Below are 15,487 nucleotides of genomic sequence, written 5' to 3'. Positions count from 1 at the left end.
AACTTCGAGAGACACCCGCCTCCAAGTGAGTGAACGTTTGCCAATTACAGCACTTCCAGACCTTCTGTACAAATGAAATGAAGAACGATGTTCTGGTTGGACCAGGCTAGCTAGAATGGATATGTGGTCGAGAATACATGAACCATACTCTTTACAAGGCCTCATAAAACATGTAGAAGCTTTAATAGATTCTGTTGACCTAAATTATTACTGTAAAGGACATATTTCATCGTCGTATCCATGGCTGTGCATACATATTTGGTTTTATTTGCCCAGTTTTTAAGAGTGCTACATTTGTCTTAATGTTTTGAGTCCATCCCCCAATAGAATAAAGGTGAATAGATTAGTTTTGTAGTGCTCACAGCGCTAAAAATGATATTTAAACAAATGAAAAGCGACATGTCCTTCTGGAGACAGTGTCCTTGATACACTGGATAATGCACACACGTTGCATGTTTTACTGTAGCAAAACAGATTAATAGGCCATTTATTTGACCCCCTGGGAAAAGTAATTCTTAACTTATTTGTTCACCATTGCTCCCCTTTTGTATCGGGGTCAATGCAGAAATCCTAAAATCGGATTCTAATCTTGATACCAAATTTAAAAAGAAACTATCTGCATTGGCTAAAAATCATAAGAAATAGTTTGGCTCTACAGAGGACTTTAAATGTAATTCTTGCTGTTGCCATAAGCAGTTCATTTGTGTTGGACAGGAAAATAATAAGGACAGACGGAAATACGAAGAAGCCCAAACAGGTACAGGGGTTAGGTCCCTTTAAATGAAGTGACCTGGAGGATCATTTCCATAAAATATTATAAAGAACTTTTTTTTTTTTACAGCTGGAATAAAACATATTTTTCCTTTATCTCTTGTGTCCCACAGACACTTCCCTCATGCACAGAGTTTGGGAGTAAGGGATTATAGTTCATGTAACAAGATTATACTAATCCCAAAACTAACCGCTAATCTGTTCGTTACAGCGGAAACAGCGATTTCTTTGCATTCGCTGTCAAAAACTTTGAAATAATATATATTTTGGTCGCACTTCAGTAACTGGGTGTTCTGAGCTCAACTTTTTTGTAACAGCTCTGAATCTAAAATGATTTCACTATCCACAAATTAAGTAGGTAATAATTAAGGTTTAAGATAGTCCTTTTTTTAATCTACTCAACTCTGGAATTTTAATTCTGGCGTTATAGGGAATCGGTGGTATAACCTGACCCCTGAATGAATCTGCTGAAGAAGGTGTGTAGAGATATGTGATATATACTGTATACTGTATATATAGTAATGATATCTCCCTTGCTGTGCATCCTAAGACGGTGTCACACTGTGAAAGCCCCCCACCCCCCCCCCCCCCCCCCGCGCGCTGTCGGGGAGAAAAAGACGGAAAAGTATACAGACAATGAAAAAGAAGAATCCATAAAGAACAAAGAGGGCCATGCAGGAATTCATAGAAAAATGGGGACGAAAGACAGAATAAAAAAAGAGGAACAGAGAGAGAGAGAGAGAGAGAGAAAGAAAGAGACTAAATTTACCTCAAGCTGTCCTTCCTGTGCACAGTCACATACATCTCGTACACCCTGCCCTGAGGAACAGCCCCTGCTGGGACCAACAGACTGACGCCTGCAGGAGGGCGGACAGGGGAAGCAGGATGAGGATTGAGGCAGAAACACAATGAGATTCACATTTCTAGAATGTATTAATTCCACCATGCACACATGCATTATACAATGTGCAAGCTATTATCACTTTATCACTATGATTAATTATTGAAAAATCTTTTTTAAGGGCAACCCATGTAACACCTTCTCTTAAATATATGATCAAGTGAATGGTTGGGTAATGTGTAATAGCTTCTGAGAGCTGCTTCCCATCAGCAAGTTACATTGTTCATTACTTCTGCTTGCCCACTGCTTTTTTAATCCTAACATAAGTCTACTGAACTTTATGTTTCATTCTAAATTGAGGGAGCAGCAGAACATCCAATGGCTGTTTTTCTAGTATGGTGACAGTAGCAGTGAGGGACTTTTTGTGGTCAGTGTTTAGTACAGAAAGTGTATTTGATCTTGTACAAATATATAATACGTATTGCTCAAGGCCAGACCCTACATCGTTCTAGATGTGGGTCTGGATTTCCATGCTATTAAAAGGCCTTATTAATTGAAATTAATTACGCATGTTCAGAGAGAGTTCAGAGAGAGAAAGCAATTACACCACCTCAATTATTTTTCATGTTTTGTGTGGACACACAGTAAAACAATCACTGCACCAGATATATGATGATTAGCTGTAAGCATTGTAAGTATGAGGTTTTACCAGAGTTGGGGACAATGAGGTGTCCTCCCTGATTGTTGAAGGAGCCGTGTGCCGTACAGGAAGGGTCGCGTGTCCGGGCCAAGCTCTGGTTACGAAGGTTCATGGTGTCACTGTTATCCAGCAGAGACTGAGTTACCTAGGAGGCAGAGGAGATTGGTCAGAATAATCACCAGTACTAGAAGCTGGAAGTCTTAATAAAGTAGCAAAGGTGGATTCAGCCATTCTTGATAAACACTGGATTTTTTCAGCGCACACACAAAGTACAGACAGGTAGCGGATTGTGAGGAGATATTCACTGATTTGAACAAAACCTGATTTTGACAACAAATGTTGTCTCTAGAATCGCTAACTCCACCTTTAAATGGTAAATTAAACATACTGATGAAACAATGTTTGGTTTGGCTGAGCAATACAGTTAAGAATGCACTCACCTTAGCAATCAAACTTTAACCTATTGCACCTCTATGACATTAGAAAAATTTTAATTGATGCATGATGACGCTCATGTCAAATAATGTGAAACATCCTTTGGGCTGCAATACAAATTTAAAGTGATAAGTTACAATATTGAAGGTTAAACACGCAGCCTTTTATACATCTTCTTTTGAGGGGTTCATCATAATGATCCCTGTATTTTCTGTAACAATGTCGTTAAGAATAACGTTCTTTCCTATTATAACCTGTATCCTGGGCAGGGCAGCCATTGATCACAGTTACTGTGTTTTCCCTTTGTGCACAAATAAGTTTCACCCGTGCAGGAGGCTGAAAGTAGTAAGCCTTTGCATGTGCAGAAAATCAATGTAGCACTGTTTCAAGTACAACCCTCCTCTGAAAGAACCGATGCCAAGTGCTGTAAGCGTGTATTCTAATGAAACCCAAAAGTTCACGGAGGGTCCTTGGAGGTTTCCCCGTGTAAGGCCAATCTGTGGTTGTGTATGTTATAGTTTTTTTTTTGTTGCCTGGCTGATTAAGGCAAGCGCAGTAAACTGTTAATGTTCCCTTCCCTGCTAGAATTATCCCGTGTTCATAAAGATGGTGTCTTTTTTTCCCCCTCAAGTTTTTTCTTGCTAACCATGAACTCAAATGACACAGGGGAAGATCTGTTTCTGCCTGGAAGCGTTGCCATAGGGCTGAGCTGCCAGCCTGTGAGAAGAGGGCAAATTTACAGTACACCTTTGAAACAACCTTAGGGTAGGGAGTAAAAATATGACCTTCTTTTGCATTTCCTTGTGAAAATGTCCGCCACAAGATGCAAAATAAGGACTTAACATTCGGTAGTTTACTCCCACATCAAGATATTCTGTATAGCTTCAATGTGTTCAGGACCAACACCGGAATCAAAATAAATAAATGCAGGAAGAAGATGCTGAAATTAGCGAGGCAAGGTCAGGCAGCTGGGGTTCAAAAGGCCACCATTTTTATAATAAAAAATAAAATGTCAGAGCTCAAAGATAGTGGGTTTAGCTCTCCTACTGGTTTCATCTGTATTTGTGACAGCAGTCTCTGGTATGCATGCCTCTTGGTTGATAGAGCAGAGGGAGGAAAATGGGGCACTGAGCTGCATGTATACTAATGCTGTTAAGTGTTGTATATATGTGACTGGGAAAACATTGCAGCTGCGTTTCAGTACTCGCCATGCTATCGGGCCAGGAAATATTGAAAAATCCCACCGTGCTCACAAAGAATGTTCGACCATACAGGAGCAACAAAAGTTGGATAGATGTATTGGCATTAGCTTATTGGTACAATTATTTTTTCTTTAGATTACCTTAGGAGACAGCTTGGATGTGAAGTCCCCGCCCAGGTCATCCTGAGGTGTGACCAGACCAGAGGAGTTGTAGACTTTGATCTTCAGGTTGGGGAGAGGGTCCAGGAGAGGAGAGTTGGTCATTGGGATTTTATCGGAAACATCGTGGAGGGCGTACACCGGACCGCGGTACATGGCTGCCGCATTCGTCAAGTCAGGAGGGGCTGCCAGTAGATCGGCTGGAGGGATAAAGTAAGAGATAGAGAGAGAGACAGAGAGAGAGAGAGATAAATAGATAGAGGTGGAGAGAGAGAGACATAGAGAAGATGAAGGGAAATTAAAAAAAGCAACGAGAGAAAATACATCGAGGACAGCACTGGCCAAAGTTTTCGAGAATGCCCCATTGTTCAGCTAACCGCAGGCGGGGTCAGAGAAAATGGGACAGAGAGGGAACATGAAGGGTAAGGCTAGATGCTTTATATAGCCTATAGAGCGTAAACTGCAACACATGGCTGCAGTACGAAACGAATGTGTGGGGGACTTGTAGCTCAGTGAGTAGGAATAAGGGGAGTGAGACGAGAGCAGGCAAGTCTGCAGATAAGCTTTCAGTGTGTCTGGTATGATACATTGCAGTACACAGGGGTATGACCCGGATCAAGGACTGCTGACGGACTGCTGAGCACAGAGAGAGAGAGAGAGACTGTGTGTGTGTGTGTGTGTGTGTGTGTGTGTGTGTGTGTGTGTGTGTGTGTGTGTGTGTGTGTGTGTGTGTATTTGTGTATATTTTGAGGGCAATGCAAAAGAATGAATGAGTTCAATAGATCAAATTTATATCTGTACATTATCAACGCACACTCACTGTTGTCAAAGCTGACCTTACTTCATGCATCATAGTTTCATGCCATCCTTCAAAAACACTGTCAGCTATACTCTGACTACCCCCACGCAGTCAACCAAGATGTCACACTTTAAACTACATCCCTGTAAAATGTTCGCTTTCACTGAACGAATCTGACTGACTCAACATGTAACATAAATTTAGCAAAAAAATATTAGTTGACTGATATGTTTGGGTTCACTTAATTGGAAGTCTACATATTATTCTCACATACTATGTTTTTTATAAATGTTTTTGCCTTTTTACCCACATTATCAATACATCATTTTACTTGTACTAATTAATTTAAATGTGTTTTTATTTTTTAAGAGAACAAACAAGACAATATACTATGCACTATATTAAAGTAAACCTTAAAATCAGTAGTAGAACCAATTTTAACAAAGGCAGAATTTACAGTTTTACATTATCATATCATTTAACATCATCATGTTAATCTGTGACATGCTAAAATGTAGAATAACAGGATTCAAAAAAGTCATAAAGTCAACAAATTAACTCAGTTGAAGTAATGTCAGCACTGCAGCTATCTTAAGGTTGATAACATAAGCCGGCATAAACTACTGGTCAGACTGAGGATGTAGAAGCAAAGCCCCTTTTATATATTTTCAGCGGCCCTAATGTGCTTTTTTTCCCTTCTTAAGTTTACCCAGTCTTGTTTTAAAGAAAATAATATATTGAAATATATACATAACTGAGTAAATCCCAGCAGTCATAAGAAGCCTCATCTGCAATGTAAAACATAGCCACTACACAAACACTCAAAGATGTAAACATGTGTTTTGCATAACCAATTACATTTACACTACTCAGTACAAACCCCACTCACAACACACACACACATGCCACATACAGAATAGGAGAATTGCATGTCTGTGGGGAGCAATATGTAAGTCTTTATGAGTCTCTATGTGTGTCCCCTCTGTACTCATCCTGCAAAGGTTAGAGTAAGCCAGGGGTTAATTGGAGGAACATGGCGATCACTAATAGGCACAATATGCTAATCCATGTTTACGCAAAATTCAACTACTGTTTGCAAGGCTTTTTGGTTATAAATGTACCTCTTTCTACCTTTAGCAATCACTCCAGAATTTGGACACTCGAAAACTTTCTGGATTAAATACACAAGTTTAGTCAATGAGATCATCTTTAGAATAACTATTTGATTGTTTGCAGGAAGTTCTGAATAAAACACATTCTTAAACTTAATATAAAATACTTTTGCAGTGAAATGATAAGTAATGCCTTAACAACTCGTAGTTGACTTCAGTTTATTATGTCTGCGAGAATGTTAGCCTCACTCCCTTCTTGGTAATTGCAAATATGTTGAAGCCAAATGCGACTGATTGCAACAATAATCCATTTGGCAATATTACACACAAATGTGAATCCTTCATGGGGATTACTTTTTCAAAGTGAATCCAGTGAATGTTCTCCAAGCTTGTTGCAACTAGTTTTGTTAAGCTGTCTTGCCACAAGGTTCTCAGAAAAACACTCAACTGTACTTCTACCATTTTTATATACAGTCTATGACTTCTACATGAACAACTCTCCCCATCGGTAACACAATCCAACAAGGTCCAAGATTTAATTGGGATTGGGATCACAGGAAGGCCAGGTACCTACTGAGAACAATTCCACATTTGTTCGCACCGGTCTATATTTTACGGGGGGGAGGGGGGGGGGGGTGAGTTGAGCCTGAAACATTGTAGCTCCTTCTAGGAGCCTATCTATTCTAATTTTAAAACCCCTTATTTCCTCCCCCCTACCACCACTCACACACCCTAACACACACACACACACACCCTAACACACACCCTAACACACACACACACACACACACACACACACACACACACACACACACACACACACACACACACACACACACACACACACACACACACACACACACACACACACACACACACACACACACACACACACACACACACACACATCACTCTCACTGTTTACCCTTAAAAGCCAGCGGGTATTCCTGCCAAATCATCCCCGCTGAAATTTAATTAACAACTAACGGAAAGCCACAGAGCGGGAGAGAGAGAGAGGGAGAGAGAGAGAGAGAAAAAGAGAGGGAGGGAGAGAGAAAGAGAGAGGGAGAGAGCGAGAAAAAGAGAGGGAGGGAGCGAGAGAGAGGGGGAGGGAGTAAAAGTCAGAGAGCCGGATGCAGGGACATAATTCTTCATTAATAGTAATAGGAGATGGTCCCTCAACACAGAGTGACAAGCACCCTAATGCCTAATAAAATGTCACCCAATCTCTGCTCATGCAAAGGCATTCAACCTTGTGGCACACACACACACACACACACACACACACACCCCCCCCCCCCCCCCCACACACACACACACACACACACACACACACACACACAAACAATTATTTTAGCTTGTTGTTTGCCAATTTGACATTTTTTTCTCAACCTATTATTTACCTTGTTTTAAGGTGTTTCAATGTGTACAAATTTGTTGTATGACGTTCTCACTCAACAACATTAAACAAATAACCTGCATGTAGACCAAGCCCTTTTCTAAAATGCCATTTCTTGTTGACCGTAGCAAATCCAATTAAGTGCCATGACTACCAGTATAAACACTTGTTTTGTCATCAACTATTTTAAGGTATCTATTTTCCAGTATTTAGCTCAAATGTGTAAAAGTGTATCAGATCATGTCCGTTTGTGTATATGTCTACTTCTATCTACTTGGATGCATTTTATGAGCATGTTTGCAAGGTTGATTTCATTTTAAGCTTTTAAAATTGAAGACAAATTGTGATTTCCTTTTTTGTGTCATTCCTATGGGAATCTAAGTCCTATAAGTTTGTTGCATCCGACTGACAAAAAAAAAACGATTTATCCACATTCCTTGTCCGATTCTGGCCTTTCCAGTAAGGCAACAACAACACAATGTGTACAAGTGTGTGTGTGTGTGTGTGTGTGTGGCTGCGTGCCGTGTATTGCCTTATATCCATCTCTCAAAGTCAGAGCGGAAGAATTGACAACAGAGACAGACGAGAGTGAAAGATGGCTCCATTTTAACAGGGAGACAAACAGGGAGGGGGGTGTCTGTTGCGGCAGGAGCCAGTGTGGCGGGGGTGGGGGGGAGACAGAGACATGGCCAGTGGGAAAGACAAGAGACACAGAGATGGAGGTGGAGAGAGAGAGGGAGACGCTGAGAAACGGGAAATGTGATTGACCTGAATGTGCAGATGGGAAGGGAGAAAAAGGAAGAGTGAGGCGGAGGTGGAGAACGACAGAGAGAGACTCCTTGATGGAGGAGAGTGGTCTGTGGTGGAGGCATAGACGCTTCCAGATCAGCAACGATTGACAGCCGGAGGATGCGTATGAAAAACTAAAAGATATACTACTACACGCACCAGAGAAGAACAATGGAGCATCTAGGAGGCTATTCAGGCTGAAGCATATGAACACACATGCACGAGCATGAACACGCACACACACACACACACACACACACACACACACACACGCTCCAGGATAAAGAGTCATTTAAAAGGAAGGACTTGTTTTGTAGTTTATAATGGGATAGTGGATTTTCTTATACTTGTACTTTCTTGAGTACATTATCAAATAGGCTTTACAATCTATTGTGTTCAGTTCATTTAAAAGATGCAACTTTACCTTGGAAAACAAACATGGCATATTTTTTTCTTATTTCATAAGGTTTCATTGGGTTTGTTTCTTTTTGCTTGTACCTGTTTTTAACACAGGGAAGCATACATGTACTATTTATAAACTAACTTAGCCCAGTGCAACAGTTTTACCGCTCCCACAACCACAGTGATGAACACATCACTGATGGGTGTGGTTACAGGTGCAACAGTGTTGAAATATTCAACCAGAGGGGGCAGTAAAACACTGCGTCCCAGCATGATGTGAAGGTATAGTATTTTAAATCAAGGATCCGTGCTTTTCTTCTTGAGTGTAGCATATTCCATTTTCTTTCCACCCTCCATAACAATGTGACTGTCCATAAGATAATATGTCCTCACCTGATCTGGCTGTTTTGATGTTAACAGACTGAAAGCCTCCGTTGAGTGCCGAGGTGTCGATGATGTCAGAGTCGTAGTCCCTGTGTGTCTTGCGGTAGACGAAGAGCGCCACGATGACGGAGATGACCAGGCACATGATCACTGCTATTACGATGCCCACGTACAACGCCACGTCATCTGTACTGGGAGCAGCTAGAGAGACGACACACAGAGAGACACAGTTACAGGTAGGAAAAATATACTATTAAGCATGAGGCAAGTAATCAACAAATCTGCTTAGAAGGATCATTCAAATCAGAAAGGAAAAAGTGTCAATAAGCGGCTACAACAATTAAGATTATTAGCAGACAGAGAATGAAAGGCATAGCAGGCCTCACATTATTAACATCCAAAAGGCTCTCTGTCATTCTCAATTTGTGTTAGACAGTTTCACATTTGCCTTCGAACACCTAGACTCAAAGGACACTCTATAGGTTCTGTGTCCAATGAATGTTTCAAACAGCCCTGCGGCTTGTGTAATATGATCATTGGTCTAGACAGGAGGGAAAGAGACACCTTTCATAAAAAAAACAACTGTTAAAAACTTCACAAGGCTGTTAATTATTTTACAGGGGTTCTAACATCCTTTTTTCAATCCGGCCAAGGCTTTTATGTTTTTTTTGCAGCAGGAACGACTGTGCAGCCGTCATTCATTAACCATATTTTAAACCGATGGAGCGACTTAGAACAATTTAACTGATGGTTAAATTATATGAGCCACGCTTATGGATGGAAAGGATGAAATGTGTGTGTGTGTGTGTGTGTGTGTGTGTGTGTGTGTGTGTGTGTGTGTGTGTGTGTGTGTGTGTGTGTGTGTGTGTGTGTGTGTGCGCAGATGAAAAGCACATAGATATGAATGGAGAGGAAAGGAGGGGCACATTTTGTGGATAAGATGAGGAGAAAGGGCAGGGTAGTGGAATAGAAAATTAAAGAGGAGAGGAGAGGTAAAGAGGAAGACAACAGGGCAGAGTATGGGGGAAATGCACTTGAACTACAAAGTATAGCAAAACAAACAAGCCTTACTATTTAACATGAGAGGGCCCGTGTAACCTTTTGGAGTTAGTCTTAAGCACTACTTGTATAATCATGTCCTCTGTAGCTTGTGGGAGGGGATTTGTCTTTTTAAGAAGAAGAACACAAAGTATAGGAATGCTCCTTTTAATCCGCCCTTAAAGTTGAGAGGGAGATAACAGGCTCTTAACTACAAACAGCCCGAGTCATTTACCAAAGGATTTGCTGTTGTCGTATAGGAATAAGTTCAGAAAGCACAGACTTGATTATGCATGAGAATCCTTTGATGGGATGCACAAACATTTACGCTTGCATACCGTATGCCGTAGCATGACACACACACACACACACACACACACACACACACACACACACACACACTTGCAGAGTATAGGTCACTCCTGATGCTGCTGTTAGTTACTCATTTACCACTTGAGGGAGCTATGAACCACTTCTAGTGTCTCTTGGGAGCTGAGTGCAAAGAGCAGACCATAATTATGTCTGAGACTGCAATGGATGTCTAAGCTCAAGAAACTTTTAAGATCATGCTTATTGTCAAGTCTTTTGTTTCAAAGTATTTTGTAAAATAACAGTATAACCAGTGTATTGAAATTGCAAACGTGTGCACAACTTAACACTGACATCTTTTCAACACATTTAACCTGCAGTAAACCCCCTGATGGCCAAACTACACAGCTACACAAAGTTGCCCTTTTATCAAGGTTCATGGACTTGGCAAGTAGGAATAGAATCGGATAATCCTCTTAAGAACCAACTCCCTGATCGTAATTACGATCATCATTTTCCTTCATCTATTTAAGGAATATTTATCTTGGTTCCTCTCTATAATGGAGGCCCTGGGAAAGTTTTGTATGCACTTCATTTAGCGGAGAATATCTCAACTGTTATAGACTGATATGACCCCAGTGAACAACGTGGGATGTGTGACAAAATCTCTATCTGGGGCGAAAGTCCTGAAAATAAGTACAACAGGTTACACTAGTATCACACTACGTGGTGAATGGGACTTTTTTTTCCTTTATAGATATCCTCATACTTTTTTACCAGATTAATCTTCATATTAAGAGAAATAATTTTTGTATTACACTTTGTATTTAATAAAATATGCAAATTAGGCAATATCTCATTAAATATGCATAGCCTACATATAAACCTTTTAGTAGAATTCCTGGATATGATTTGTATGCACTTCATTTAGCGAAGAATATCTCAACTGTTATAGACTAATATGACCCCATTGAACAACATGGTAAATACATAAAAAAAGTACGAGGATATCTATAAACGATCTAAAAAAAAGTCCCATTCACCACGTAGTGTTATACTAGTGTCACCTGTTGTTGTCATTTTCAGGACTTTCGTCCCGGGTAGAGATTTTGGCACACATCCCATGTGGGGTCATATTAGTCTATACCAGTTGAGATATTCTTCGCTAAATGAAGTGCATACAAATCGTATCCAGGAACTCTACTAAAGGGGTTTATAGGCTATGCATATTTAATGAGATATTGCCTCATTTGCATATTTTATTTAATTTTTAGACAAAGTGTAATACAAAAAGCATTTCTCTTAATATTTATTTATTTATTATTCTTTCGGACAATTCCACACAATACACAAGTTTCTCTTGCAAATATTCATACATCATACTTTGTGTTGTCCGAAGGGAGACGGAAGAAGCCAAAGGCTTATCAGGTCCCGCCCCCATATGAAGATTAATCTGGTAAAAAAGTATGAAGATATCTATAAAGAGAAAAAAAGTCCCATTCACCACGTAGTGTGATACTAGTGTAACCTGCTGTGGTCATTTTCAGGACTTTCGCCCCAGATAGAGATTTTGTCACACATCCCACGTTGTTCACTGGGGTCATAATAGTCTATAACAGTTGAGATTGTCTCCGCTAAATGAAGTGCATACAAATCTTACCCAGGACCTAGACTATTATACTTGAAGGTCTACTCTGTATAACTTCAGAAAAGTGGGATGAAAGAATATCACTTCTAAAAAGATTTTTTTCCTTTCCTATTTTTCTGTAAGTGTTCTGGGACACTTGGTGAGAAGTTAACTAGGCTATAGGCCTGCTGCGTTCTCAATGTGTGTACGTGTGTGTGTGTGTGTGTGTGTGTGTGTGTGTGTGTCTGTGTGTTTTATACCAGTGGGCTTAAAACATTCTTCACTGTCTATCAGTGTATATCCCATCACTCTCAGAACTTTCTGAGAGTTCCCTGCACAAGTCACACTTCTTTCTCCAACTCCCTCTGTCCCTGTGACTCCATCTGTTTGATTTGTAGATGAATGAACCATGTCCCATTAGAGCTACTACCTGCCTGAGTAACCTACATAATATGCAACTACAGAATTCCAACATTACTATTATTACTCTTTTTAAATGTACGCTTTTTTGACATTTTAATTTTTCTTTTTCAAAAGTCTTTGCTTTTACCTAACAAGTACACATACAATCTAGGCTGTGAAAAACAAAAATGTTTTTTTTTAAATTAAGCTCTAGTGGTTGTGACAACATTATAATACAAGGTGAATTAGAAGTAACATAAATTCCAGTGTGCAATGTAATGCTCAATGTTGCACTCATTATTGAACCAATCATAGACTGACAACAGTGGTTGTGGTTGAGCAACTGAATATCATGCTAACATGATTGGTTACACGGAAATGGATGGAAATAATTCATAATTAAAAACAAATACAAAATATGAGCTGGGTCTCTTAGATGGACAGAATCAATGAGAGACCATGGGAAACGTTGTTCTATTGTTATTATTGTTTAAACAGACCTTCAATCCATTATTGAATGCCCTTGATGGATGTACTTCAAAATGTGAGCTAAATGATCAAAAATTGTTCTTTTGCTTACTCACTCAAGTGTATTTTCTTTCATTGAAATAAAAAGAAAGGAGAGGAAACAGTACTAATTTACAGTAGTTTTTTGCTGCACTTAAGTCCTCTCAGTGCATGTGTCTCTACTTTTCATTTCCTGAGGCTTCTACATAAAAGAAAATCCTGAGTGCTGGGTGCTTTTGGTTGAAAACCATCTATTCTTTATTTCAGATGCTCTTGTAATGTCTGACACAGACCTTTCCTAATCTGTTTCTGAAGAGATGGGTTCTGGGAAAAGGTCTGTACAGGGGGCATGCACTTACGACCAAAACCAGATGAGTGATGCTTCTGGACCTCTGTGTGTCTGCCTAAGCATTGCCCCAGGCTGTGTTCTGTGAAGCCAGAATTCACCAAATTGGCAGCGATTGAATGAGGAAAGAGTGCACATACTGATAGTTTTTTTTGTACAAAATAAAGACGAAATGAAATAGTTACACCTCAATGTTATTTTTTTACGAGTAGTCATGCAAGCACCAACCGCTCACAATGAATGCATGGTGCAGACATACACACACAAGCACATCCATATTACCTTTTAGCTACACACATCCACCACAATCTCCTATACTTATACTCCCTTGTACCCGACAAAGCAGTTTCATCATGTTCCGAAGTGCTCACCTACAAGGCCGGGCCAAATTGAATTTAGATTAAAAATATGTGCTTTTCGGTGGACACACCATCGTATAAACGACACGTCTGTGATGTTTCCAGCTAGTACTATCTGACAGCTGTCTATAAGAGGGAGACTGTACTATTGTAAAAGGTCAGGACACACACACATACACACACGTATACACACAGGTTTGAACAGATGCAGAAAAAACAAACAAGCGTACAACATGCCTCATGAAAATAAACTTGCGGGGGACGCTGAGAACGATCGTATTGATTTGTCAGAGTTCAATTTAGACGATTTGGCAGACAGCTGACATGGATACAGCGGTATATGTGTGTGTGTGTGTGTGTGTGTGTGAGACAGACTGCCCTTTGAAAAGCATCCATTCTCCTATAGGTAACTGTCCATCACAGCTTCTACAAAAGCTCTGTAAAATGTATTGAAAAACTAAGAGTGATTGCTGCAAAACAATATATAAGTATGTCTCTCCTGTATGTGTATGGTGTGAGTATAAACAATTCCCAGGAACTATAGAGAAAGAAACATATTGTGTGTTGGAGTATTCCAATACAGTCATCTCACCGACTAGAATGCATCGGGTCTTAGGATTCTGTCAAAACAACAGCCTCCTTTTTAGAATTGCTATATGTCAGTGTCTTTGGCTGATTTTTGTCCATGTATATGTATGGATTTCTTTCCAATTACCTGTCGGATGTACTACTAGCAAGAACAGTGTTGGAATAACACCAGTTAGCCAAGAAAATGAAAAAAAAAACTTTTCAACAGACTTAGCTAACAGTATAATTAAAAACAAAAATGGTAAAATGAGGGTTTAAGAAATGTAGGTATTTGGCATGAGGGAATGTGATGGGTATGATTGCTCAGGGCGGTTAGAAGCATGTGTCATATTCTTCGACAGCGAACCATAATTCCTTCATTTCATGGCTAGAATTCATCACAATTGGTCACAGTTCCGCACAACAGTGTTACCTTACTAGAGCAAGATTGAATTGTGTGTTTGCGTTGTGTCTCCTCGTGAGACCAAAGCCAATAGTTTTTTTTTGTGGAAAAAAACAAAATTGTTTTCTTTCTTTGTTTGGAGTGTACAGTGTACAGAGTGAGTGAGCGTGTGCGTGTGTGGACTGACTAACAATCATAATGAGAATTTGAATCAGCAGAACATTATCTAAAAAACTAAATATATGGGAATTTGGTTAGTAAGAGTTGGTAACTGTATGCGTGTGCGATGTGTATGACTTATACACATTTGGTGCTCAGGACATTAAATATACTCTCTCTCTCTCTCTCTCTCTCACACACACACAGGCAGTTGATGAAACACATGAGCAAGCGGAACGGAAGCCCGAGCTCACCCTCAGTCAGCAATGGAGCGCTGTCTATTGATTGGATGAGCTTTTTGTCATCCTCGGAGTCTGTCCAATCTGCCACAGAGAGGATTTAAAGAAGGGGAAACACAAGGATAACTCAACTTAGCTGGCCTCTATCTCCTCTGTGATCTGCATCCAAAGCAGGGCTGTGGACAATCACTACTGGAAACTCATTCAGCTGCCCCTTTGATCCTGCTTGGCACACGCATGCAAACACCACCCATACTGCACTCCTGGCGGACATATCCGCCCTAAGTAACTGGCAGCAGGGATGAACGGAAGGAGACAGTCAGAGATAGAGAGAGAAAGAGAGAGAGATAGAGAGAGAGAGAGACAGAGAGAGAGAGAGCAGTCAGTTGTAAATGTGTCCATCCATATCGTTTATAGTGGGAGTGGAAACAACTTAAAAGTATAACATATTGGAGTGACTAAATTCTAGTCAGTTTTTCTATGCCTACAAAGCCCTGTAAATAAAGTGATTAGATCCCATGCAGTGTGTTACAATCCTG

At 40.1% G+C, this 15,487-nt stretch overlaps 1 protein-coding gene across 1 annotated transcript in view; it reads right to left on the bottom strand.

The window, feature by feature from the left end:
• unc5ca (unc-5 netrin receptor Ca) overlaps positions 1 to 15,487 on the bottom strand; it is a 195,982-nt gene that overhangs the window by 18,445 nt on the left and 162,050 nt on the right. The window contains 4 exon segments of the mRNA XM_080035209.1: positions 1,541 to 1,628; positions 2,322 to 2,457; positions 4,090 to 4,307; positions 9,002 to 9,193. Coding sequence (XP_079891335.1) covers positions 1,541 to 1,628; positions 2,322 to 2,457; positions 4,090 to 4,307; positions 9,002 to 9,193 — 634 coding nt within the window.

Source organism: Ammodytes marinus (assembly GCF_949987685.1).
Source record: "Ammodytes marinus genome assembly, chromosome: 2".
Taxonomy (NCBI): Eukaryota; Metazoa; Chordata; class Actinopteri; order Uranoscopiformes; family Ammodytidae; genus Ammodytes; species Ammodytes marinus.
This window is presented reverse-complemented; position numbering and strand designations above follow the sequence as displayed.